The following is a 24,203-nucleotide window of genomic DNA, read 5'->3' on the forward strand; positions in this document are numbered from 1 at the left end:
CTGTACGCGGGCCTCTCACTGCTGTGGCCTCTCCCGTTGCGGAGCACAGGCTCCGGACACACAGGCTCCGCGGCCATGGCTCGCGGGCCCAGCCGCTCCGCGGCATGTGGGATCTTCCGGGATCGGGGCACGAACCCGTGTCCCCTGCATCGGCAGGCGGACTCTCAACCACTGCGCCACCAGGGAAGCCCCATGATTTCCCTTTTTAAACAGAGCTGGTCCCAGGCTCAGCCCCCAGCAGGCAGTAATAACCAGCTAGAATTTAATGATGTTGTGTCTTATTTTCATTGTACTGATTTTTAAATCAGTTACCTTCTAGTCATGGCAAGTGGTATTGGTTTCCCATTTTATGTACTGTAGTAATGTTGCTTTTTAAAGTAAATTTGTTTAAATTAAAAGTGAGCTGATTTTATGAAAAATTTTAAGTATAGAATACTCATGGTATAAGGACCAGGCAAAAACAAAGATGAACAATATGGAGAACAATATGGAGGTTCCTTAAAAAACGAAAAATAGAACTACCATATGACCCAGCAGTCCCACTACTGGGCATATACCCTGAGAAAACCATAATTCAAAAAGAGTCATGTACCAAAATGTTCACTGCAGCTCTATTTACAATAGCCAGGACATGGAAACAACCTAAGTGTCCATGGACAGATGAATGGATAAAGAAGATGTGGCACATATATACAATGGAATATTACTCAGCCATAAAAAGAAACGAAATTGAGTTATTTGTAGTGAGGTGGATGGACGTAGAGTCTGTCCTACAGAGTGAAGTCAGAAAGAGAAAAACAAATACCATATGCTAACATATATATATGGAATCTTAAAAAAAAAAGGTTCTGAAGAACCTAGGGGCAGGACAGGAATAAAGATACAGACATAGAGAATGGATTTGATGACACGGGGAGGAGGAAGGGTAAGCTGGGACGAAGAGAGAGAGTGGCATGGACTTATATATACTACCAAATATAAAATAGATAGCTAGTGGGAAGCAGCCACATAGCACAGGGAGATCAGCTCTGTGCTTTGTGACCACCTAGAGGGATGGGATAGGGAGTGTGGGAGGGAGACGCAAGAGGGAGGAGATATGGGGATATATGTATATGTATAGCTGATTCACTTTATTATAAGGCAGAAACTAACACACCATTGTAAAGCAGTTATACTCCAGTAAAGATGTTAAAAAAAAAAAAGAAAGAATCCGCCTGCCAATGCAGAGAACACAGGTTAGAGCCCCTGTCCGGGAAGATCCCACATGCCGTGGAGCAACTAAGCCCGAGTGCCACAACTACGGAGCCTGCCCTCTAGATCCCACATGCCACAACTACTGAAGCCCGCACACCTAGAGCCCGTGCTTCACAACAAGAGAAGCCACTGCAATGAGAAGCCCACACACCGCAACGAAGAGTAGCCCCCGCTCACCACAACTAGAGAAAGCCCGCGTGCAACAACGAAGACCCAACGCAGCCAAAAATAAATTAATTTTTTTTTAAAAAATGGGCTTCCCCAGTAACTATCTTATTGCTTTATTTTTTTTCCTTCTTAGCACTTTCAATAGTCTGTAATTATCTTGTTTACTTCTCTACGTTTTTATTACAAAGTCCATGATATCAAGGATCTTGTCTATTTGATTCACCATTGCATTCTCAGTGCTCAGAATAGCATCTGACACATAGTAGGCACTCAATAAATATTTCTTGAATGTAATGAATGGAGAGATAGGTGGGGCCTAGACCAAGCAGGACCTTGAGAGAGCATGATGGGGAGGCATTTAGGGATTTTAATCAGAGGTCCAAAGTGATCAGACTTGGCAGTTGTAAATGATCAGTCTGACAGAAGTGGGGAAAACAGATTGGAGGGTGACGAAGGAAAGCTACTGCAGTAGTTCAGGAGAGAGATAATAGGGTTAAATGGAATAAGATATACAAAGCACTTAGCATTTAACCATAAGGGATGAGAGGGAGATTACTATTACCAATATAGCAGGCAAGCAAGGATTGCTTGAATTTAATGACGGTAAAGTTAAGAGTCCAGAGATAGAGGGACTTGTGTATCTCCTGGAATCTTCGAATCTCTAATCTCTTCCTCCAGTGATAAATGCTAGAATTTCTGATCCTTATCGAGTTAATTTGACCTCTATTTTGGTAATTTATTCTGCATTCATATTTACATTCTTCCACCTGTGTTCCTTCTCACCACCATCATCTGGGAGGGAAGAATTTCACGGAGAGAGCTTCTGACACTTCTCTTTAGCTGTGTGACCTGGTAAGTCACCTGATCTCTCTGAACTCAGTTTCATTTTCTGTAAAAAGAGGACTCATATCTATTCTGTCCATCGTGAGGATCAGTGAATAACTGTACAGAAAATATTTTCACAATGCAAGAATAATTATTACTGTTATTTCACTCAGTGAATATTTATTAAGCACCTACTGTGTACCAGGTACTGTTTGTTGGTGCTGGGAATACAGCAGTGACATGGGGGGAAGGGCAACGACAGAAGTCCATTCAGACTCTGAACATTTTGGATTTTGATTGTATTTTCCAAATTGGCAGATCACCTTGGGCCTCTGTTGAAAAATATAGATTGTTGGCCTGACCACAGTCTTGGTCAGAATGGGGAAGGTAGAATCAGGGGAGGGTTAACTATCTCTCCGAAGTTATTCAGAAAGGACTGAAAATAAGAGATTAGGTGGATTAAATTGCCTCCCTTTTCCTTTTCCCAAATACTGATCACCACTCAGCAATTCTGCATACACATCTGTGGGGTTTTTTGTTTGTTTTGTTTTATAATTTAGGTTAACCCTCTTATTTATTTATTTATTTTTGGCTGCGTTGGGTCTTCGTTGCTGCATGCGGGCTTTCTCTAGTTGCAGCGAGCGGGGGCTACTCTTCATTGGGTGCACAGGTTTCTCATTGCGGTGGCTTCTCTTGTTGTGGAGCACGGACTCTAGGCGTGTGGGCTTCAGAAGTTGTGTACACGGGTTCAGTAGTTGTGGCTCGCGGGCTCTAGAGCGCAGGCTCAGTAGTTGTGGCACACAGGCTTAGTTGCTCCGCAGCATGTGGGATCTTCCTGGACCAGGGCTCGAACCTGTGTCCCCTGAATTGGCAGGTGGATTCTTAACCACTGCGCCAGCAGGGAAGCCCTACACATCTGTTTATATACTGAATTTTCCAAAACATTTCTAATAAGAAGTACCTTCAGATGGCTCCTGGGGAGGGCAAGTCCAAACATCAGAACCAGCCATGTGACCTTGAAGGAGAAGGCAGTGGAAGTAGCAGAAAGCACTGTCCTTGGCGGTGTTTTTGTCTGCCACAGAGCTTGCTGTACAACTGATCTGGATCTTACTGTCCTCATAGCCAAAATGAGGTCAGGGTTTCATGACTACCAGTTCATGGAGGGGTGCCTGGTTAGTTGAATCAGAATCACCTAGGGAGCTTATTAAATCTTTAGGTTCCTGGGCCTCATGGACTGGTGAGTCCGACTCAGTAGGGCCAGGATGGCATCCATCACCTCCTCTATTTTTAATTAGCTTCCTGGCAGTTAGTTTTTGAGACGTATCCAGATTTGGTATCTCACTAGGGTAGATCAGACTCTCTGTGCTTCAGTTTTCTCATCTGTAAAATATAATCATTCCTCAGATGGTAGAATTAAATAAGTTAATTTACATAATGCGCTTAGAACAGTGTCTGTCCCACAGTAAGTACTGGGTAAGTTTTAACTGTTCTGTCAGTCAAGGTCCAATCAGGAAGACAAACCACTGGGTATGAGTATTTAAAACAGAGGGAACTTAATGCAGAGGTGATGGAGAGGCTAAGAAGCCAAACAGGGGACAGTGATACAACCTAGAGATTAGGCAGCAAGAAGTCATCCACCCCTTAGCAGGAGAAAGAGAGGGAAATGGTGGTGTTTCCAGAGCCCAGAGTCTGGCAGAACCTGGACCGACAGCAGGAGCTGTAGCTGTAGATTAAACACAGCCATTATCAAAACAGCTGAAGGAGGAGGCATACCCCGGCTTTTCCCTTTGTCCCACCCTCCAGTCTCCCACTAGTGCCTCCTATTGGCTGAACCCAGCAGGAAGTCATCTCTCAAGTGAGCCTGGGAAACCTCATCTGCAGAGATCACCCCTGCCTTTCAGGGGAAGGATGAAGAATGTCTCTGAGGACAGATTATTATTATTTTGTTGTTATTATTTTCTTTAAGGTCTTTTTGAGCCCTACAGTTCTCAAAGTCTCTAGACCTTAGCCAACCACAGGGATTCAGGGCTTTGTGAGTGCTTATTGATTAATCGATTCTGTGCCTTCAGTGTACACACATACATAAGTGCTTAGCCTCTTATCTCTGGAAACTGACAGCTCAGGTCTTGGCAAAAATTCACCGGTGCAGCGGAGCCCTGCCCGAGGTTCAAGGAAAGGGAAGGTATGTGGATTAGGTTTCTCTTTGGGGATCAGCTGCCTCAGCACCTTTAAGGATTAAGAAGTGATAGATGGGAAAGCTGGCCAGAGACATCACTGGGCAGAAAGGAGGGTCCCAGAAAGCTCAGGAACAGACATAAAGAAGTAAGACTGGAAGCATTTGTAGGGGCACTGGGCAGGGGAGGGGAGGAGCAGGAATACGGCCGCACCCGGTTTTAAGGGTACTTCCTAGAAAAGATTGGAAAACACCCGCTTGTCTTTGGGACACAGCCCTGTAAGTGTGCTGTGTGGGAGTGGAGCTCTGGGAATTTTGCTACCAAAAATGGGCAGAAAAGCTCTTTCTAAATATTTCTTGGAGGACCCAGAATTTAACCTTGGACCAGAGGCAAATATGTTTATTTTAAGAGGTTCTTAAAAGATCAGATATTGTGCAATTCTTCCTAATATACCAAAGACCTGCTCCCCAAATTCATTCTTCCGGCAAACACTGATGAATAGTAGGTTGGAAACTGATTCAGGCAATGAGTTTCGGAGTGAGACAGAACTGGGTTGCACTGTGGCTTTGCCTCTGTCCTAGCAGTGTGGCCTTGGGCAAGGGATTTAATCTCAGTTTCCTCGTCTGTGAAAAGGGAACTAGCATGTAGAGTTGAGAGGATGAGAGTGAGATCATGCATGAAAGTACTTAGAGTCTGAATCCAGAGTGTGCTAGTAGTTCATTACATTATGACTTGTATTATTTGTGTGACACTTGGCAAAACACTTTCCTGCCTATTAGCTCACTGGATTTCACATCAGCTCTTGTGAGGTGGGTCAGGGAACCCACATTGATTTTGTGTCTACTCTGCTTCTAGCACTCTGTCAGATGCTTAACGGTTATTATCTTCTTGATTTCACTCAGTCAATACATATTTCAGTATCTATTTTATGCCAGGCTGTTCTGTGTACTGGGGGTACAGCAATGAACAAAGCAGACAAAAATCCCTGCTTCTCAGGGAGGATACACTCAGTGAGGGGAGAGCGACAATAAATACAATTTAATGAATACTTAGGTTTGCTGTGTTCCAAAGTGATTTACAAATATTAACCCATAACCTATGAGGAAGGTATTGTTATGCTTATCCCATTTTACAGATGAGGATACTGAGGCACAAGGGAGTTGAAAGTCACTTGGCCAAGGTCTCACAGCTTGGAAGAGCTGCATTAATGATTCAAAGCCAGACAGTGTGACTCCAGAGTCCTTGCTCTTAATCATTACTGTATGTTGCCTTCCCCCCACGAAAAAAAAAATATATGTGTACTAATAGATTAGTGCTATTAAGTGCTATGAGTGCTATGAAAAAAAATAAAGCAGGGGAAAGAGGGTGATGAGAGAGGGCTCTCTATGTAGGGAGGTCAGGGAAGGCCTCTCAGAGGGACCACATTTGAGCAGAGACCTGAAGCAGTGAGGGAGAAAGGCGGGTGGACATCTGGGCAAGGGCGATCCAGGCAGAGGGAAGCACTGTGCAAAGGCCCACACTTGGTGTGTTCGGAGAACCACAGGGAGGCCAGCGCTGAAAAAGCAGAGTGAACAAGTGGTAGCAGATGAGTCAGAGAGTGAAAGACGGCGCAGGCTGAGCCGCTGGAAGGACGCAATTGCCTCAGGCTGAGATGGAAAGATTGTGGGAGGAGCAGAATTGCAGAGGAAGGTCAGTTCAGTTTGGGATAATTCTCACCATCACTCACCAAATAGGAATTACTCATTCCAGAGGACTTTGAGAGATTAAAGAGCTCACCCCAGATCACCCAGGCAGTCGTTTTCAGAGGCAAGATTCAGACATAGGTCTGCCAACCCTAACTTAAATGCCACAGGCCTTCGGCTGGCAGGGTGCTGTGGGGAAATCTGCAGAGGTGATACTCTGCTCATCCTGATCCCTGACCCCAGGAGCTTTCAAGGAGGGGAAAAGAGGTACTGGAGAGTGAGGCAGAAGGACCCTCAGATGAAAGTAACAATGCCAGAGATCCCACAAGACAGTAAGTAGCACGTGTTTAAATGTGAAATGTAGACAAGAAGCACAGGGAATGTGCACTTCTTTCTGAAAGAGCAAAATGAGTGAAAGAGTCCCAGCCCTGTCTGGGTGGAAGGCATCTGGGACGGGATGAACATCTGTGTTGAAAAAGGCCATGCTCTGGCGGAGATGGGAAGGCCCCCAGAGGCTCAGGGTTCTCCCTGGGCACGTCTTTCTCCACAAATAGATGCTCTTCCATTGTGTCAAAGGTATATCCCAGGCAGGACGCCTCCCCTGGACCCGTGTCTCCAACCACTGCCTCCTCAACATGCCACTACTGGGCATCTCTGAACATGCCCCACCTTGAAGTCCTGATCTTCCCCTAATCCCAAACTTGCTCTACCTGCAATGAGATTCCAAGAAGCTCACCCTGAGACAAGGATTCATGTACCTGAGTGACTTATTACATTTGGAAGGACTCCCAGGAGGAACTGGTGAGGGAGTGGAGAAGCAAGATAAAGAGGGCAAGAAGCCAAGCAAGGGTGTGATTTCAGACCAAGTCCCTGGAGGGTAGCTTCAGCCTGATCCAGCAGGGGATGCTGGATGTAAGTTACCCCTGGGAGTTTGGGGGGAGGCGGACCGGCCCTCAGCTTCCACATTCCAGCACCACTTGGTCATTGGCTAAGGGCTGGGAAAGTGAACTCCTGGGCACTTCCTTGCAAGGACAAAGGGACCCCAGTAGCTGAAGGGCAAGCCTCTGGCCCTTCACATGTACAGGCTGCTGGGAGAATCAGCACACAGAAGCCAAACAAGGGGGAGTTCAGAAACCAACAAAGGGATCCCAGGGGATCTGAGCAGCGCCCTGACAGTGTCCACTACATGTGCGTTACCCATGTCAGGAAATGGTATTGCCATCCTGCTGGTTGCTCAGGCCCCAAACCCTGGAGTCATCCTTGACCTGCTCTGTCTCACACCCCCATCCAGTCCTTTAGCCAATCTCGTTGGCAATACCTTCAAAATACACCCAGAGTCTGATCACTTTTTTAAAGTAACTTTTAAAAATTGTGGTAAAGTCCACATAACATACAGTTCAGTGGCATAAAGTACATTCACATTTTTGTGCAACCATCACCATCACCCATCCCCAGAACTCTTTCCATCTTGCAAAACTGAAACTCTGTACCTATTAAGCATTTTGTTCATCCATTCATTTGTCAGTGGACACTTGGGTTGCTTCCACCTCTTGACTGCTGTGAATAATGCTGCTATGAACATAGATGTATTATACAAATATCTGTTAGAGTCCCTACACTCAATTCTTTTGGGTATATGCCTAGAAATGGAATTGCTGGGTCATATGGCAATCCTATTTTTAATTTTTTTTAGTAGCTGTTTTACTGTTTTCCATAGTGGCTGCACCAGTGGACATTCCCACCGACAGTGCACAAGTGTTTCAATGTCTGCACATCCTCACCAACACTTTTTATTTTGTTTGTTTTAATCTGATCATTTCTTACCCCTTCCACAATGACCACCCTGAACCAAGCCATTTCTGTTTTTGCCTGGCTTACTGCAGTGGAATCCCAACTGGCCTCACTGTTGCTGCCCTCATCTCCTGTAGTCTTCTCAACACCACTCCTCTACTCACAGCCTCCAGTGTCTTCCTCCCCTCCTGCTCAGGGTAAAAGGCAAAGTTTTTACAGTAGCCTATGAGGCTGTACAAGATTTGTTTCTCACCCTCCCAAATCTGACTCATTTCCTACTTGCTCACTCCGCTCCAGCCACATTGCCTTTTTTTTTTTCTCTCTCCTGTCCCAAGTAACCTACTGTCTCAGGGCCTTTGCCTTACTTTCTCTGCTTGGAATACTCTTTCTTCAGATATGCTTAACGTAATTTTCTCCCTCACTTCCTTCGGGCTTTATTCATTTCTCAAGGAGGCCTCTGGGCTTTCCCCGTTGCTCATCAGCCCTTCCTCCATTTTCTGCCTTTCTCTTCTCTGCCCTGTGCCTGGGAAGATGACCCCTACAGACACCACCACCTGGGCTTTCTTGCCCTCAGGCTTCTGGGTGGGTTTGATCCATGGCAGGCAATGCCAGAAGATGAAGGGTGAAAGGAGAGAGATGTTGAGTTATTCCCCCCCACCACATCCTCCCTGCTCTGCTCTGGGCAGTGGCCTGTCCCTCCTGGACCACAGCTGCATTTGGGAAGGGTGGTCCTCCGCTTCAGCTCTCCAGCTCCCCCCCTCCCCTCCAATCCCCCACTCCCAATGATACCATTTCCTCCCTTTGCCCTCCAGTCCTCCAAGTTGTAACTGCTTTTCTGCTTGCTGCTGATCTCCGGACCTTCTACACCCCTGTTGGTTCCTGAACCCTGCCCATTCCTCTAGTCCCTTCACTAAGACTAGAACCATCCGAGCTGGATTCTGTCTCCCACTAGACCCTGACCTAAACACCTTCTAGATTATGTTATTTACAATTTCCAGCCGGCTCTACCTTCTGTTCCGTGCACTTCCCATTCTGTTCTTCTGCATAGTACATATTATCTAACATGCTATATAGTTACTTATTTAGTTTCCTTGAACGCTCACACTCTGTGATGGAAGGTCCAAGGATGCAGGGATGTTTTTGCTTCGTTCGCTGTTGTATCTCCAGTGCTTGGCACACAACAGGCTATCAGCAAATATCTCTTAAATGAATGAATGAACGGCCGACCGACTAAGGGAGCTGCAGAGAAGACAGCAGTGTGGTCCAAAGTGCAGGCAGAAGAGCTGACTCTCAATTTCTCCTCGCCCCTCGCCGCCCCCGCCCGGAATGCTGAGTGCCCTGGAAGGAGGCGGAAATGAGCGTGCGCAAACTGCCCTCCAGCCAGGTGTTTACTTAATTAGGACCTGTATCCCGACGCACGTTGATGTTTAACTGTCCACCTAATGGCTGCATCTGGTTCCCGGCGGGCGCAAAGGAACCTGCGGGGCGAGGATAGGCGGGGCCACCAGGTACTGTCTGGGGCCTGCGCAGCCTCGAAAAGCCTCTGCGCGGGTATCTAACCTCCCCTCGGGCACGGAAAGCGCCCCCTGCGGGAGAGCGAGGCGGGGGGGTTGGAGCTCAGCCAGCAGCCTCGGGCTTCTCCTGCGCGTCGTGCATCCCCAACCCCCAGCTGCCGGGACCACAGGCGGGATAACGGAGCGCTCCCCTGATATCAGATGCCAATTGCTTGCTTTACCTTCAGCCGTGAAATTGAAGGATTACAGCGTTTCTCATTCTCTTAGTTTGGGGAACGTGAGGGTGCTATAGAGGAAAGAAACGGCTCGTGAGGCCGAGGACAAAGGAGCTGGATCCTAAAGCAATAATACCAGGCAACATTTGGGCACTTGCTCTGTGCCAAGTGCTGAGTTTAGCGTCTTAAACGTGCTAATTTAATCCTCTTCTATATGTATCAATTCATTCAATCCTAGTACTTTATAGAGGGCAGATATCGTAATAGCCCCACTAGATGCATGTGGAACTGAGGCTCAGAGGGGTTATTTCGCTAGCCTGAGGTCACAGCGCTAATAAGTGATGGAATCCGGGTTTGAACGCAGGTGGTGCGGCCCCAGAGCCCATGGTCGGCTAGAGAGAGGACTCCCACGATCGCAACGCAAACTGTCCTCTTAGCCGCAGGCCTGGTGGTGGGAAGGACAGGCAGGCTTCCAGGCTAGCCCTTGAGAGCCAAAAACTCTATAATTGGAGACTCTAGTCTCCTCCTCAAACCCCTAAATCTGAGATGGGTAGGAGGAAGGCAAGTGTTGAGGAGTCAGCCTGAGATTCTCAAGACAGCTAGGGAAGGTGGGGAGGCCTCAGGGAACAGGAGGTTGTGACTGGCTGGGAAAACTCAGCTCGGTGGGGAGAGGGCGTGCAGTGTGGAGCGACTGAGTTTCAGGACCGTTTCAGGGCCCGGGGCCCACTTGCGTGCCGCCACGGGTAAAGCACTTCGGGTCTGAAGTAGAGGAACGAATTCCAGCTCCGTCGCATGTCCCCCAGTAAGGATACAGAAGAGCTGCTTCGTAGGGAGACTCACTGGAAGGCTGCTTCTCGCAGCCAGCAGTTTTTACTTAGATTATAGTAGGTTTTTTAGACCAATAAAAACAGTCGCGATTTTTAAAATGCCTTTATTTGCATTTTACAAAACTTGAGACATTGTTAATTATTTATATCCTACGTGGGGGGTGGGAAGCTTGCTGGAGGTGATGAGGCTAATAACCACCCCTCTACCTCGCACCTTTTGGCGTCACCACGGCTTCGAAATCTGGGATCTTCTCTCCCAGCCTCCTTATGTTCGGCTGTGCCAGGGAAGTAATGAGTTTTCCGCAAGTTGTAGCAGATTCTGTAACACCGTCCCTCGGGACCTCACTGCCAGTTTTAAACACTCGGAGTCCTGGGGGCAGGCTGATGTGGGAGGTGGGGAAAGAGGCAGGAGGTACCCGCCCGCTCCCCGCTGTAGCCGGGTGAGGGGCAGACACACCCGGCCTCCATCAAAGCCTTGGATAACAGAGAGCCTCGGGGGAGCATGAATGGGGCGCCTTTGTTTCCAGTCGGGTTCAGATGCATCTCCACTTTGTTTTCCACAAGGCACAGAACAATTTTCTTCGTGTGCGGCGGAGAGTGGGTTGCCTTTTTTTTTTTCCCCACTCGAACCCAGAATCTGCGAGACAGGGCCTGGGTCTCTGCCGGGAGCAACTCCAGAAAACCCGAGAGAACGCAGGAGGGGCGCGGGAGAGGACAGTGAGGTGTGGGGGCTTCGGGGTGCCTCCACAGAGCCAGCCCCGGCCCCACCTGCGAGGAGGCGGGACCTTGCGGCGCTGGACCAATAAGCACCTACCTGCGCTCACCTGGCCCCCCCCCCCCCCGCTGGCTCCCGCGAGCCGCGGTTCTCAAAGGGACGCGCTGAGCTTAGCGGAGCACTAGCCCGCTGTCGCGGCAGCTTTTCACCCCTCTCTCTCCAGCCATGGGGCTCCCTAGTGGGCTTCTCGCGTCCCTCCTCCTCCGCTTCTTCCTCCTACTCCAGGTACTCCATTGCCTTGCCCTGACCCCTGCCGGGACGTTCCTCAGAGGGCGGGCGGGGTCCGCACGCGGCGGTGGCGTCGGGGAGAGAGCCGGACTGGGCTGCCTGGGGCCAAGGTTGTCCGGGAAAGCCTGTGAGGACTCCCCGGGATGGGTATGCAGGGCCGGGCACGCCTGTGACCCAGCCTCCCTCTTTCCCCCTCTTCCCTTAGGCGCAGGTTTACTGGCTGCCGCGCGCGGCCTCCGAGCCGTGCCGGGCAAGCTTCGGGGAAGCTGAAGTGACCTTGGAGGCGCGAGGCGCGGAGCTGGAGCGGGGCCGGGCGCGGGGGAATGGTAAGACCCCTCCGCACGGGGGCCCGCCTGGCGGAACTTCGAGGCGGGGGCTGCGCTGGGGGTGTCCGGGCTGCGGCGGGGGGCTCCTGGCGCCTCCTCAGGTGCGGGGGAGGCGCAGAAAGCATCCTCGGGGCTGGAATGGGGGTGGGCGTATGGAGAGAAAGGCCGGAGAGCTTAGCGCCCTCTGACGTCCAGCCCCTCCTTGCCCCTCTGCGGCGGCGGACCTGGACCCCCTTCTTCGGGGTGCGGGGCGGCTGAGCCGCTCACCCAGCCTGGACGTGGGAAGCTCTCCCCTGCTGGCCCCAGCGGAGGAATGCGCCTTCCACATTCCTCCCGCAACCCCCGCGCAGGTGTGGGGATGAGCCGTGCCCCGGGCAGCCCCCTTCGCCCCTCTCGGGCCCCCTTTGTGTACCGTGCTTTGTGTCTCCGACTGACAGACCAGGTCTGTTTCTCTTCTTCGCGCTCCCTTCCCCCGCCCCCTTTCTTGCCCGGCAGCTGGAATGCACTCTTAACCCTGCCCTTCCCGGAGGGCCCGCGCCCCTGCAGCCTGCCTGAAAACTGGGCCTGGCACACCTGGACTGGGGCCATCACTCACTGGGGACACCCCCCGACCCCCAGTGTATTGGGACTGAAATGTTAGGGCCCTTGAAGGAGTGGGGGTCCAGGAGCAAGAAGGTCTTGAGTTGTAGGGGCAGTGGGTGGGGGATCAAAGCACATTTTTGATCTCACAGTTTCTTCTACAGTTTAAAAACTTGAGGGGGTGGGATTTACTTTGGTGCTCAGAACCAGTGTGTTATGAGATCCAGGCAGCTGACGGCTGATGGGGGCCTCTTTCCTTCCATCCAGGGCAGTGCGGGTTCCTCCACCGGATCAAACCCAAGTTCTTAAACAGAGGTGTGTCCCAGGATCCTTGGGTGGGCTTCCAGAGGATCCTTAACCTGTGAAATTGTTTAAGAACTTGTATGCATTTTTCTGGGTAGGGGATCTAAAGTTTAAAAATTTCAAAGCAATTAAAAAACCTATGCCACCTAGCATTTTTCTAATGCCCCCATCAGCATACCCCTCACCCCAGGTACAAATTCCCACAGCTTGAATGTGCGGGAGAGCTACCTAGGGCACAGAATGGCTCTCCTTTGTTTCTCCAAAAGAGGAGTGGGGGCCTTGAGTTCTGTAGAAGCCTTTATTTCTTCTTTTCCCCCCACATAACTCTGCATATTGACAAAACAATTAACACCCAGGCTAGGCCAAGCTCCTTAAACTCTTGGCTGTAGGGGAGCTGAGGAGAAGCATTAAGAGGCCATGCCTCATAAACTTTAAATTCTTGCACATGGGTTTATTACTGACTGGCTAACAAACTGCAACTCAGCCAACCTGTAAAAATGTTAACTTGGGCAGGGCCCCAAATCCGATTCCGGCTCCCTGAGGAAGCTTTATTGCTAACCAGACTTCTGCCAAATCTGTACACCCTCCCCCTCATTGTCAAGTTTTCCGACTACAGTCTGGGAGAGCAGGCTGTGGCTCTGAGTGTTGTCTGTGCCTTATCTTTCTTACTGAAGCAAGAAATATCAGATTAACTGTCACTTCACTAAGCTTGAGGTTCTTGGGGGGGAAGCAGTGATCAGGTTTTCGATTTCACGGTCCGGTTGGCAAGTGCTTCTTGGTGACGTCAGGCATTTTAAACCTTTTGAGAAAATTCTGCTTTCTCGGATGTCTGGTTTATGGTTGTGAAAATGGTGGGTTCATGCCAGGAGCACACCTAGGTTATAAAACAAAACGTGGGTTAATGTGCTTGGCTAACCTTGAGTGCAGCTCCCTGCAACGTGCCGAGTTCTTAGAGCAGTCTTGCTGTGAAATGGGATGCTGCCTTCTTTTTAAATAAAATTGAGTTTCTGGGCCCAATTTGTCCCAATAAATTGGGACTCCCCGGCAAAAAATAGTGGTATTTCTCCTCTTAGTCCTCAGCAGCTGACCTCGTCTCTACCTCCACCCCAGCTCCCTATCCTCCATACACAGGAGCCCCAGCCTGGATCCAGCCATGTTGAAAGGGTTGTCCTGAGGGTACATACAAACTCTCAAGTTTGGCCAAGCAGACAACAGTTTCCCTATAGCTAAGGAACAGTTGCCCTTGTTGTTCGCCCCTGGGTTATAAATTTCACAGGTGTTTATGAAGTTGAGCTCAGAGAAATTATCTGATATAATTAATACCTTGTTTGCATGTGCACTTTCCTCTTCAAAGCATTTGCACAGCTCTGAGCTTGCTTTATCCTCCTGACATTCTCTTGAAGCTGGTGATGTACATTTAAACAACTTGAGCTCTTAATCCCAGAGTTGGGACTTCAGAAACCCTATAGCGCAGCCCTGCTGCAGGTTTTAGAGGTGGAGAAACACAGGAACAGCTTAATGGATTCAATTCCCTAGACTAAACTCGTGAGCTTCCTTGAGGGTCACAGACATGACTTTTACCTCTAGGTTTATGCCCAGGACCTGGTGCTTAATAGGTCCCAGTAGGTATTTGTGTGAATTATGACCATCTTGTGAAGTTCTGCCCATTTTACAGATGAAACCTCAGTGGTTGTGGCTTCCCCAAAGTCATCTCTGCAGTGACCAGATGTGACTTGAATGGAAGTTTCTGACTCCCAAGTTCCCTGGCATTTTTTTTACCACCGGAAAGTAGGAGGTGGATGAAATGAAGAAGTGGAATATTGTAGCACCAAATCCCACCAGTAGCAGCTCCCTACCCCAAGAGCGCTTAGTCATTTATTCCTTTTCATCCTAGGGTTTTCCAGAAACATTCCTGCAGAGGAAACCAGCTTGAATACAGTCTCTTAAGTGTCCTAGTGATGGGGGCTTGGGTCAGGTGAAGCCAGGCTTGCCTAGACCAAGAGTGAGAGGTTAATCTGGAAGGAGGTAGAGTAGGAATGTTCCCCCCACCCCAACCCCCCAGTCTGGGGTCTGCCTTCAAGTGTAGTCTAGAAGCAAAGACAAAGGAGAGGTGGGAGGAAGGAGCTTTCGTGGTATTAGTGCAGTGATTAAAGTGAGTGACCTAAAGTGGTCTGTACATCCTTCATGGAGAACAGTTGAGAGAAGCAGCTTAATTACAGTAAAAGAAATCCAGTACGTCATTATGGCCCCCTCCGCAGGTTCAGCTCACCCTTAGTCAGCGTTTGGGTAAGATTAAAGCTAACCCTCATTAGCTTTGGTAGAAAACTTCAAAGTTCAGTAATAAATCTGACTGAGCAGGAGTTAACTTCAAGATGGTTTTGCTTATTTCAACTCATGTAAAAATTGCCCTTTGTTTTGGAGCTCCCATTCCGGGCTATGCCCTCTATTTACATTTTATTTTTTCAGTAAACATATATTTAGCATCTGCATGTATCAGGCACTATTCTAGAATGGCAGCTAAAACAATGAACAAAACTAAAACCTTGCCCTGGTGGAGCTGTCTAATATTAGTTACTTTTTATGCTTATAAGAGCCTTGCCATGCAGGTGATGGTAACTCCCACTCAACTGTAAAATGAGGGTAAGAAACTTGGTGTGAGGTCACTGGGGCAGTCAGCAGTAAGGCCAGGGGGAGTCCATGGTGCCCAATAATCTGCCTCTGTGGAATGAATATTTGGGAACTGGGGCTTCCAGCCCACCCAGCTGCCTTCCTGGCCCAGCAGCCGAGTAGGGTTGGTTGCCAAAGCTCGACGTACATCACTGTTAGCTGGTGTCTGGGGAGCAGGTCTCAAACCTCTAGTCTCTCTTCTCATCTCCTCACATGGCACTCTGTTCCTAGGTTACCCGTGCAGGGTGCCCTCACCTCCCTGCTGTGTGAGGAAAGCATGGCTTACCATGAGCAGTGAGTCTCTAGGAAACGATAGCTCTGCAAAGCATTTGGAGGATGACGGAGGAGGAGGAGGGACAGAGGGCCTGTCTCCCCAAATCAGTGGAGGCTTCGGTCCTGAGGCTGAATGAGCTCCATGCAAAGAACCACTGTTATTGAAGAATAACATGTGGAAGAAAGTGTCCAGATGATAAGTGTACATACAGCTCGATGAACATCACACACTTAAACACCCATGTACCTAGCACACATATCAAGAAACAGCATTATCAGCACCTCAAATGCCGCTTCCCTCCCCATCTTTACCCTCCCCCAAGAAAACCACTATCTGGACTTCAAATACCATGGATTGATTTGCCTATATTTGAACTTTATGTGAAAGAATCATACAGAACATCCTCTTGGATCTGGCTTCTTTCAGTGCACGTTGTGAGATTCTTGCACAGTTCTGGATGTAGTTGTGGTCGATTGTCATTCTTCTATAGTTTCCATCATGTGACCATCCACACTTCGGCTGTTGGTGGGCGTTTGAGGAGTTTCCATTTTTTTGGCTGTTACAGCTAGTGCTGCCGTGAACACCACTGTGCCAGGGAAACTGCACAGGCGGATCAGTTAGGGACATCCCTGGGAGCGTAATTGCTGGGTTAACTGAGGATTACCTGGGGATCTCAGTACTGTGGCCGAGTACTGAGAAGTCAGTTTTTCTGTGTCTTGAAGTAGCTGAGTCTCTTCTGGACTCTAACATCTCCCTCTCCCAACAGTCTCCTTACCAGACCCGACCCTTCTGGCTTCTTGCTTCCCACCTGGCCCTTTGCTAAGAGACAGCAATTTTTTATTAGGTACTTTGGTCACGTCCTTTGTTTGGGGAGAGAAGTCCTTCCCTTTATTTGTCCTTAAGCTAATGCTTGTTACTTTCCCCAAAGTAGAAAGGGAATCTGGAAAGGGCCCTGAATTTCTAAGGTGAGAACTTCTTCATGGGTGGAGATTTTTTATCCTGCCTGGTGTGTGGCTAGGCAGCAGCCTCCTCATATGGCCAAGGTGGTCGAATGCAGCTCCTCCGTCATTATAGAGTCAGTGAGGTGTCTGAGACTCAAGGCCAAGCTGACTGGTCATTCAGCCAACAAACGTCTGAGTACCTACTGGGCGCTTGAAGTTGAGAGGCAGGCAAGGCCCACAGCTCCTCAACCTCAGTGAGCTCCCTGACCACAGGAGGAAGCAAATCAGTCACCAGGCAATTTTACTGGTGAATCCTTCACTCAGCAGATATCTATTGAGCACCTACCAAGTGTCAGGTACTGTTCTAGGTGCCGGGGATACATTAGTGAGCAAAACATACACAAAACCCAGGCTTGTGGGCCATTCACCTGCTAGTGGAGGGAGATGGACAAAATAAGTAATATATGCATGTAATCAAGTGGGAGGAAAAATATAGAGTCACATAGGAAGGGCTGCTGACTTGTTCTTGGAGGTAGAGGGCACCTGGCGGAAGTGATGTCCAAGCCAGAGGCTGGGGAAGGGGTTGGGACATGAGAGGTGGCAGGGAGTGTTCCTGCCAAGGGAACAGCATATGGGTTCCAAGAACTTAAATATGTTTAGTTTGGCTGGACCATGGAGTGTAAGGTAGGGAGCAACAGAAGGGAAGTAGGCAGGGTCCAGTCCAGCTTGGAACTTCCCTCACTCCAGAACAGAGGCAGTGTGGTGTTTGGGAAAGGCAGGAGATGTGGCTGACGTTCCAGTTGTGCCCTCATGCAGGCCACTGTCTCTGAAGTCTCTTCTGGATCCAGGACCCTGGGCCCACATCCACCACCCCTTCTTGACTCCCGACTTTTCCCAGACCCAAGGATGACGTGGTCAGCCGCAGTTGAATATTCCCCCTGGTTTCATTTAGTTACCTGGCATTACCAGGCAGCAGGGGTGGCAGGGAAGGGCTTTCAAACAAAATGAAACAAACAAACACATTTAATAATACCATTTACTGGAGAGCTTACTGAGTTCCAGAAACTGCACTATGTACTTTATGTAATAAGCCCCTTTAATCCTCCTAAAAGCCCCATGAGGGGAGTGGAATTGGCCCCATTTCACTGGATAGGAAACGTAGGCTTGTAACTTTGTAACTTATCCAAGGTCACCCAGCTAGTAAATTGTGGAGTTAGGGCTTGAACCAGGTTGGACTCCTACTTGCGAGGTACTAACCATTTGGGAGTCAGAGTTGTGAGTCCTCTGGCCTCAGCCAAGCTGAGGAAGATTGGAAATAGTTAACATCTGACCCAAGCCTTTTGAATTGCTGTTCCCTCCACTGGCCTCTGTTAATCACCAAGATCTGGAGTCATGGGGGAGGGGATGAGGAGGGGACACGTCTTTCCAGGACCCCAGCCTCCCTTTTAGCATGTAGGGGAACAGGGAGGGTTCAGATCCCAGGCCCAATAGCTGACAGTGCTCTCACTGTCAGCTCTCAGCAGAGAATCTGCTTCTGGCTGTTCTTCTTCCTCTCCTCACCCCACCCCCTCCTCCCAGCACTGAGGACCTCCCCCAGCCCTGCTCTGAGTGGAGGAGCTTGCCGCCTCCTCCTCACCCAACCAAATCTGGGCACCCACGTGGTTGTGGCTTACCTAGAGCATCAGTAGCCTGCAAATTCCTCAAGGTGACAAAATCCCCTCCAGGCTGCAGCTGCCACGGTCCCAGTGGACTTAGGGGTACGGGGGTCCTGCTGCTTGCTCAGCGAACCAAAATGCCGTATCCTGGGAAGGAATGCTGAATGAACACTTTCCTTCCTCCCTTTACCCCACCTTTGAGCTCGTAGCTCTGGCTCTGTCGCTGACATCTGAGGAGAGGGCTCAGAGCCAGGGCCGCACCGCCAGGAGGCGGGAGGGCTGGTGCCTGCTTCCCCCTCACGAGAGCCTCTTTGGGCTACACAGAACCCAAGACGGAGGGGAGAGCTGTTCTCCCTCAGGACTCTGAGGTATCTCAGGGGCGAGATGCGGCTGGGGAGGCACGACCCCAGGCTTTCCTCTGCCTCCTCAATCTGTTACCCCACTTTTGCTTGTTCAAGAGCACATAAGATTAGTTCGAAATTACATCTCTCTTACCAAGCCTCAAACCTGTGTTGGAGACTAAAAGGAGGTTGATCTTGCCCAGGGGGGGTCCGACTTCAGGGCCTCACATTAACTTTAAGAAGTCTTTGCTCCCTGGGAATTAATTGTGTGCATGTGTGCTTTTCTAAGAAGATTCCTCCCCCCAAATTGGCAGCCCCACTCTCTCCCACCCCCAAGTCCAGGTCCACTCGGAAGTTCTTCAGATTCTTGTCAAAGCCAGCAGTGAGGACAGGCCTGATGGTGCACATCTGGGCACAGGCAAGGAAAATTGGGGTTCTAGGCCTGAGGCAAGTTACTCTGGTCCCAGCTCCTTGGCCTTGATGTTGTAACTCCCCTGTGTGGGAAGTGCCTCCGTGGCCCTGGACGTGAGGAGGTAGACTGCTGGTTGGTCAGACAGAGAGCAGGGCTGGAGGGCTCAGCTACTAACCTGGGTGTCTTGCTTAAGGCTGCCTGCCTTCTCACAACGAGCCCCATCTTGTAGCTTCAGGCAGAGAGAAAAAACAGGTACTTGAGGGCTCCCCGCACACAAGCCAGAACAAGATGCCAGGCCCACACCTTTCCCTCTCCTTGTGGAGTCAGCTTCAGCCAGGGCTTCCCACCAGGGCTTCAAGACCTGCCATTTTCTTGTCTTTTATGGTCTTTTACTGCTTCCAGAATTCTCCTGTGTTCCCCAACTGGAACTCAGCCACACTCCAACTGGTTTACCCCTGCCTTTGAGTCAGCAGTTTGCAAGCTTGGCTGACTATCAGGATTGCCTAGGGAGCTTTTTATTTCTATCACACCCTCTTTCGTATATACTATTCTATATAGTTTGTGTAGAGTTGGGCTCGTTGGTTGGGATTTCACATTAATATGTGAATATCCACTGTAAAAACAATGTTTTTCAATAAAATAATAGCATGTACTATGTGACAGGTACAGCTCTTAGCATTTTACGTGTATTACCTTGTTTAATCACCATAACATCCCTTGAAGTAGGTACTATTACTATCCCCATTTTATGGATGAGGAATCTGAGGCCAGAGAGGTTAAGTAACTTGCCCAAGATCATGTGAGTAGTAAATAGCAGAGCTTGGATTCAAATCTAAGCTGCCTGAGCTTCAACCATTGAACTCCATTGCGTCTCAACAGAAGCAAATCAGAAATAAACACGTGAAAGTTCTCTCTTCCTCAGTTCTGCTCCGGTAGGGTAAGCACAGTTAATAGTTTAATGTGAATTCTTGTAGACCTTTTTCTTTTTTTTTTTTAATTTTTGAATTTAATGTTATTTATTTTTTTATACAGCAGGTTCTTATTAGTTATCTATTTTATCCACATCAGTGTATACATGTCAATCCCAGTCTCCCAATTCATCCCACCACCACCACCACCAGCACCCCACCACCACTTTCCCCCCTTGGTGTCCATATCTGTGTTCTCTACAACTGTTGTAGACCTTTTTCTTGACAAAGAACTTATGTATGCACACAGGAATTATTAAAACAAGGATTGGACTATGTCATACTTAACAAATGTTATCCTACAACTTCCTTTTTTTAACTTACTGAATCACAGGCATCTTTCCAGACTGGTAAGTACACATCTATCTTGCTTTTAACAGCTCCATAGTCTTCTACATGGTAGATATACCATGATTTATTAGCTAACCCCCTATTTTTATCTTTTACATATGTGGAAGTGGGGAGGAGTTAACATAAAAATTGTGAAGTGTTTGAATTTTTAGAAATCTGTCAGAAATCACCTTATTAGGAAAGACTGCTGTAGAAAGATGATTGAATGAATTGTTCCTCCTAACCCCATTCAATTAAATTAAATTTTTATGTTTGAACGATACCTTCAAGACAGGCTTTGAGGTAAGCTTAATAAGGTTACTATACCATTTAAAAATCATTAGTTTTCACACTAACCATTGTTTTAAGGTTTAGTTATCTGAATGTTTCAAAAGTATTTGAAATCAAAATTTTTTTAAATTTAAATTGCATAACTCAGAAGTGAACTATCAAATGTATTAGCACTTGCATTATTTTCCATGGGTGTTGAAAGCTTGAGAGTGTGCCATTCAGTCAAAGCGAAAATGCATTTTTTCTCAAGCTTCTCTTTAGTTTTCAAAATCTAGTTAGCAAGCATTTTGATGAAAAGTTGATTTCCATTCTTAAAGAGAATACTCATTTCTGATCTTATTTTCCAAGAGGGGCTTATGGGTTTTTTCTTAAACCCAAATATTGCTGCAATGAACAGTCTTGCACAGGGTGATTGCACTGATGTAAAAGATTTATCCTTGAAAACCTCAAATAATTCATAACTCTATGATTCAAGACTTATGTCCTCTTATGAACATATGTGAAGTGTATGTGTGTGGAATAAGGGAATTAGACGGATGCTTACAATTCACTGGTCTCCCTTGTATATTTTTTAAGATTTTTTAAATATTTATTTTATTTATTATTATTTATTTTTGGCTGCGTTGGGTCTTTGTTGCTGCATGCAGGCTATCTCTAGTTGCGGTGAACAGGGGCTACTCTTCGTTGTGGTGTGTGGGCCTCTCATTGCCATGGCTTCTTGTTGTGAAGCACGGGCTCTAGGTACTTGGGCTTCAGTAGTTGTGGTATACAGGCTTAGGTGCTCCGTGGCATGTAGGATCTTCCTGGACCAGGACTCGAACCCATGTCCTCTGCATTGGCAGGTGGATTCTTAACCACTGCACCACCAGAGAAGCCCTAGTCTCTCTTGTATTGAAATTATGTGACTTTTTACACTTTTTCTTAATTTGGGAGATTTGCATTTCTTCAAACTTTGCATACAAAGTGAGACTTTAATATTTACAGCACCATTTCAAATTTTGACAATTGAAGTTTGCATAAAATATAACTGTATTATAATGTATAGAGTGTCTGAGCTGGAGTTCCAGAGCCGCTGTGCCTGGGTTAAATCTGTTTGTCTACTTACTAGCTGTAAGGGTTGGGTAAATTTGCTTAACCTCTATGCTTCAGTTTCCTCATCTGTAAAATAGGGGTAATAATGGGGATCTCATAGGCTGTAGTGAGGATTAAATGAGTTAGGGTATGAAAAAGCATGTAGTAAATAAATAAATGTCAGGTGTTAGTGGTAGTGATAATAGCAGTGTTGTTACAGCTAGACTAGTTTGTATACTTACATCTTTAGACTGCATTCCTAGAAGAAAAATTGCTGGGTCAAAGGACTTTCATAGTTCATTCAACAATTATTGAATGCCTACTTTGTATCAGGCACCGTGCTAGGTGTTGGGATATAGTGATAAGCAGATTCTAACACAGTCTTTGCCTTTGGGCATTATAGAGACTAGTAAGGGAGATAGGCAATTAGATAATAGCAAGTAAACATATCATTACAAGTTGTAATGAATTCTATGGAAGAGAGTTACATAGAGCTAGGAGAGTTTTTAACAGGGGAAACTGATCTACTTTGGGAGGGTTGAGGGAAAGTTTCCCTGAGAAAGTAACTTTCGAATTAGGATCTGAAAGATGTTAGGAGTTAACTGGGTAGAATTGGAATGGGAATGTAGGGAGACATTGTTCTAGACAGAAGGAGCAGCATGTGCAAAGGCCCCGTGGTAAGGGGTTATGACACACTTAAGAAGAGGACCATTGTGGCTAGACAATGGAGACAGGGATTGGGCACATTATAGATTTTGGGTTTTATCCTGAGAACAATGGCACCTCACTGATGAGTTTCAAACAAGGAAGTGATCTTATTTTCTCAAATGTATCATCTGTTTCATTTTTAAAAGATCCTTTTTTTAAAAAATGGAGGATTTTGTACTCATTTAGGCTAAAAATGATATAGTAAGTACTAAGGTTGGGGAGGTAGAGATGGAGAGGCATGAGTCTTGGTGATTGACTGCGAAAGGGAGTCTGAGGGAGAAATGGTCAAGGAAGAAGATGCTAGATAACAATACACTAGGCACTGTGCTAAATATTAACTCATTTAACTGAGGTAGGTATTACTAGCATCATTCCCACCTTCTAGGTATGGAAACATACTTGCCCAAAGTCTGTCACTGGAACCAAAACTTGAGTCCAGGTACTCTAGACACAGACTTTGGGCTGCTTCTGAGGCCCAGATTTTGGATTTGTGTAGCTGAGTGCATTGATGTACTCTTCCCTGGGAGAGACACTGGAAAATGACCATATTTAGGGCAAGAGTAAAGAAGAACATGAATTTGCTTTTGACATGATTTTAAGATTATGGATTATGCCTTTAAAGCATCCAGGGGGAGATATTGAAAAGACAGATATATATGTTGGTCAGAGGAAGAATCTGGACATTTGAAATCTTAATACATACTCTGAAGTGCCCTCAAAAATCCATACCAATTTACCTGCTTACGAGAAATAAAGGTGAGAATCAGGAACTTTAAAAAACCAATAAACTGGGCTTCCCTGGTGGCGCAGTGGTTAAGAATCCGCCTGCCAGTGCAGGGGACACAGTTTCAAGCCCTGGTCCGGGAAGATCCCACATGCCGCAGAGCAACTAAGCCTGCGCGCCACAACTACTGAACCTGCACTCTAGAGCCCACGAGCCACAACTACTGAGCCCATGTGCCTAGAGCCCATGGTCTGCAACAAGAGAAGCCACTGCAATGAGAAGCCCGCGCACCGCAATGAAGAGTAGCCCCCACTCACCGCAACTAGAGAAAACCCGCACGCAACAACAAAGACCCAACGCGGCATAAAACAAATAAATAAATTTATTTTTTAAAATACCACAAAAAACCAATAAGCTGTCTTCCCTAAATACACCTTCAGAAATGGACTCAGTAGAAGTGATGGGTGGGCTGGAAGCAGGGAATCTGAGTTTTTTTTAAAGTTCTCCAGGTGATTTTATCAGTTGTATTTGGGAACTGTTGCTCTGTGATATCGTGAAGGTCACTATGAAGAGGTGAATATATCTCTTTTAGAGAGGATCTAAAAGAAGAAACAAACTAGTGAAATGTGAATGAAAGCATGGCATTCCAGCCTGCTTTTGCCCCCACAGGTTGCAGGGATCTTAGTTCCCTGACCAGCGATTGAACCTGGGCCTTGGCAGTGAAAGTGCCAAGTCCTAACCACTGGACTGCCAGGGAATTCCTGAAAGCATGGCATTTTGAATTTAACTTCCAATGCTTGTCTCAATGGAAGTTGATCGTTTTTTTTTTTTTCTTCATTTTCTGCTTACCTCAGGATTCTGAAGGACCTTTACCTTCTTCTTTTGTTTTGCTTTTTAAATTACCATCCCTGGTTTTGAATACTTAATTGTGCTTTAAAAAGCACGATATGTCTTATTTGGCCCTAACAAGAGCCTAGGTGTGTGTGTATGTGTATGTGTTCCCATTTTAGATACTGGAAATTACCAAGCGCTTATATTTGTTGAGTGCTTACTGTTAACAGCTTAAATATGAAGTGACTTGCCCAAAGCTGCAGGGCCAATGTGCAGCACTTTTACCCACCAGACCCTTAATTGGTATCCCAGAGGTCCCAGGTTGATCG

At 47.4% G+C, this 24,203-nt stretch overlaps 1 protein-coding gene across 2 annotated transcripts in view; it reads left to right on the forward strand.

Annotated features, from left to right (window-relative positions):
• Positions 1 to 11,390: 11,390 nt before the first annotated feature.
• The window catches only part of CDH3 (cadherin 3), a 43,934-nt gene continuing 31,121 nt past the window's right edge, over positions 11,391 to 24,203 (forward strand). The window contains exons 1-2 of one of the 2 annotated variants that reach the window (XM_060083197.1): positions 11,391 to 11,450; positions 11,659 to 11,779. In XM_060083197.1, coding sequence (XP_059939180.1) covers positions 11,391 to 11,450; positions 11,659 to 11,779 — 181 coding nt within the window. The remainder of the gene's footprint in view (positions 11,451 to 11,658; positions 11,780 to 24,203) is intronic. The other variant, XM_060083198.1, reaches the window with a different exon arrangement.

Source organism: Mesoplodon densirostris, chromosome 19, assembly GCF_025265405.1.
Source record: "Mesoplodon densirostris isolate mMesDen1 chromosome 19, mMesDen1 primary haplotype, whole genome shotgun sequence".
In the NCBI taxonomy this organism is placed as follows: Eukaryota; Metazoa; Chordata; class Mammalia; order Artiodactyla; family Ziphiidae; genus Mesoplodon; species Mesoplodon densirostris.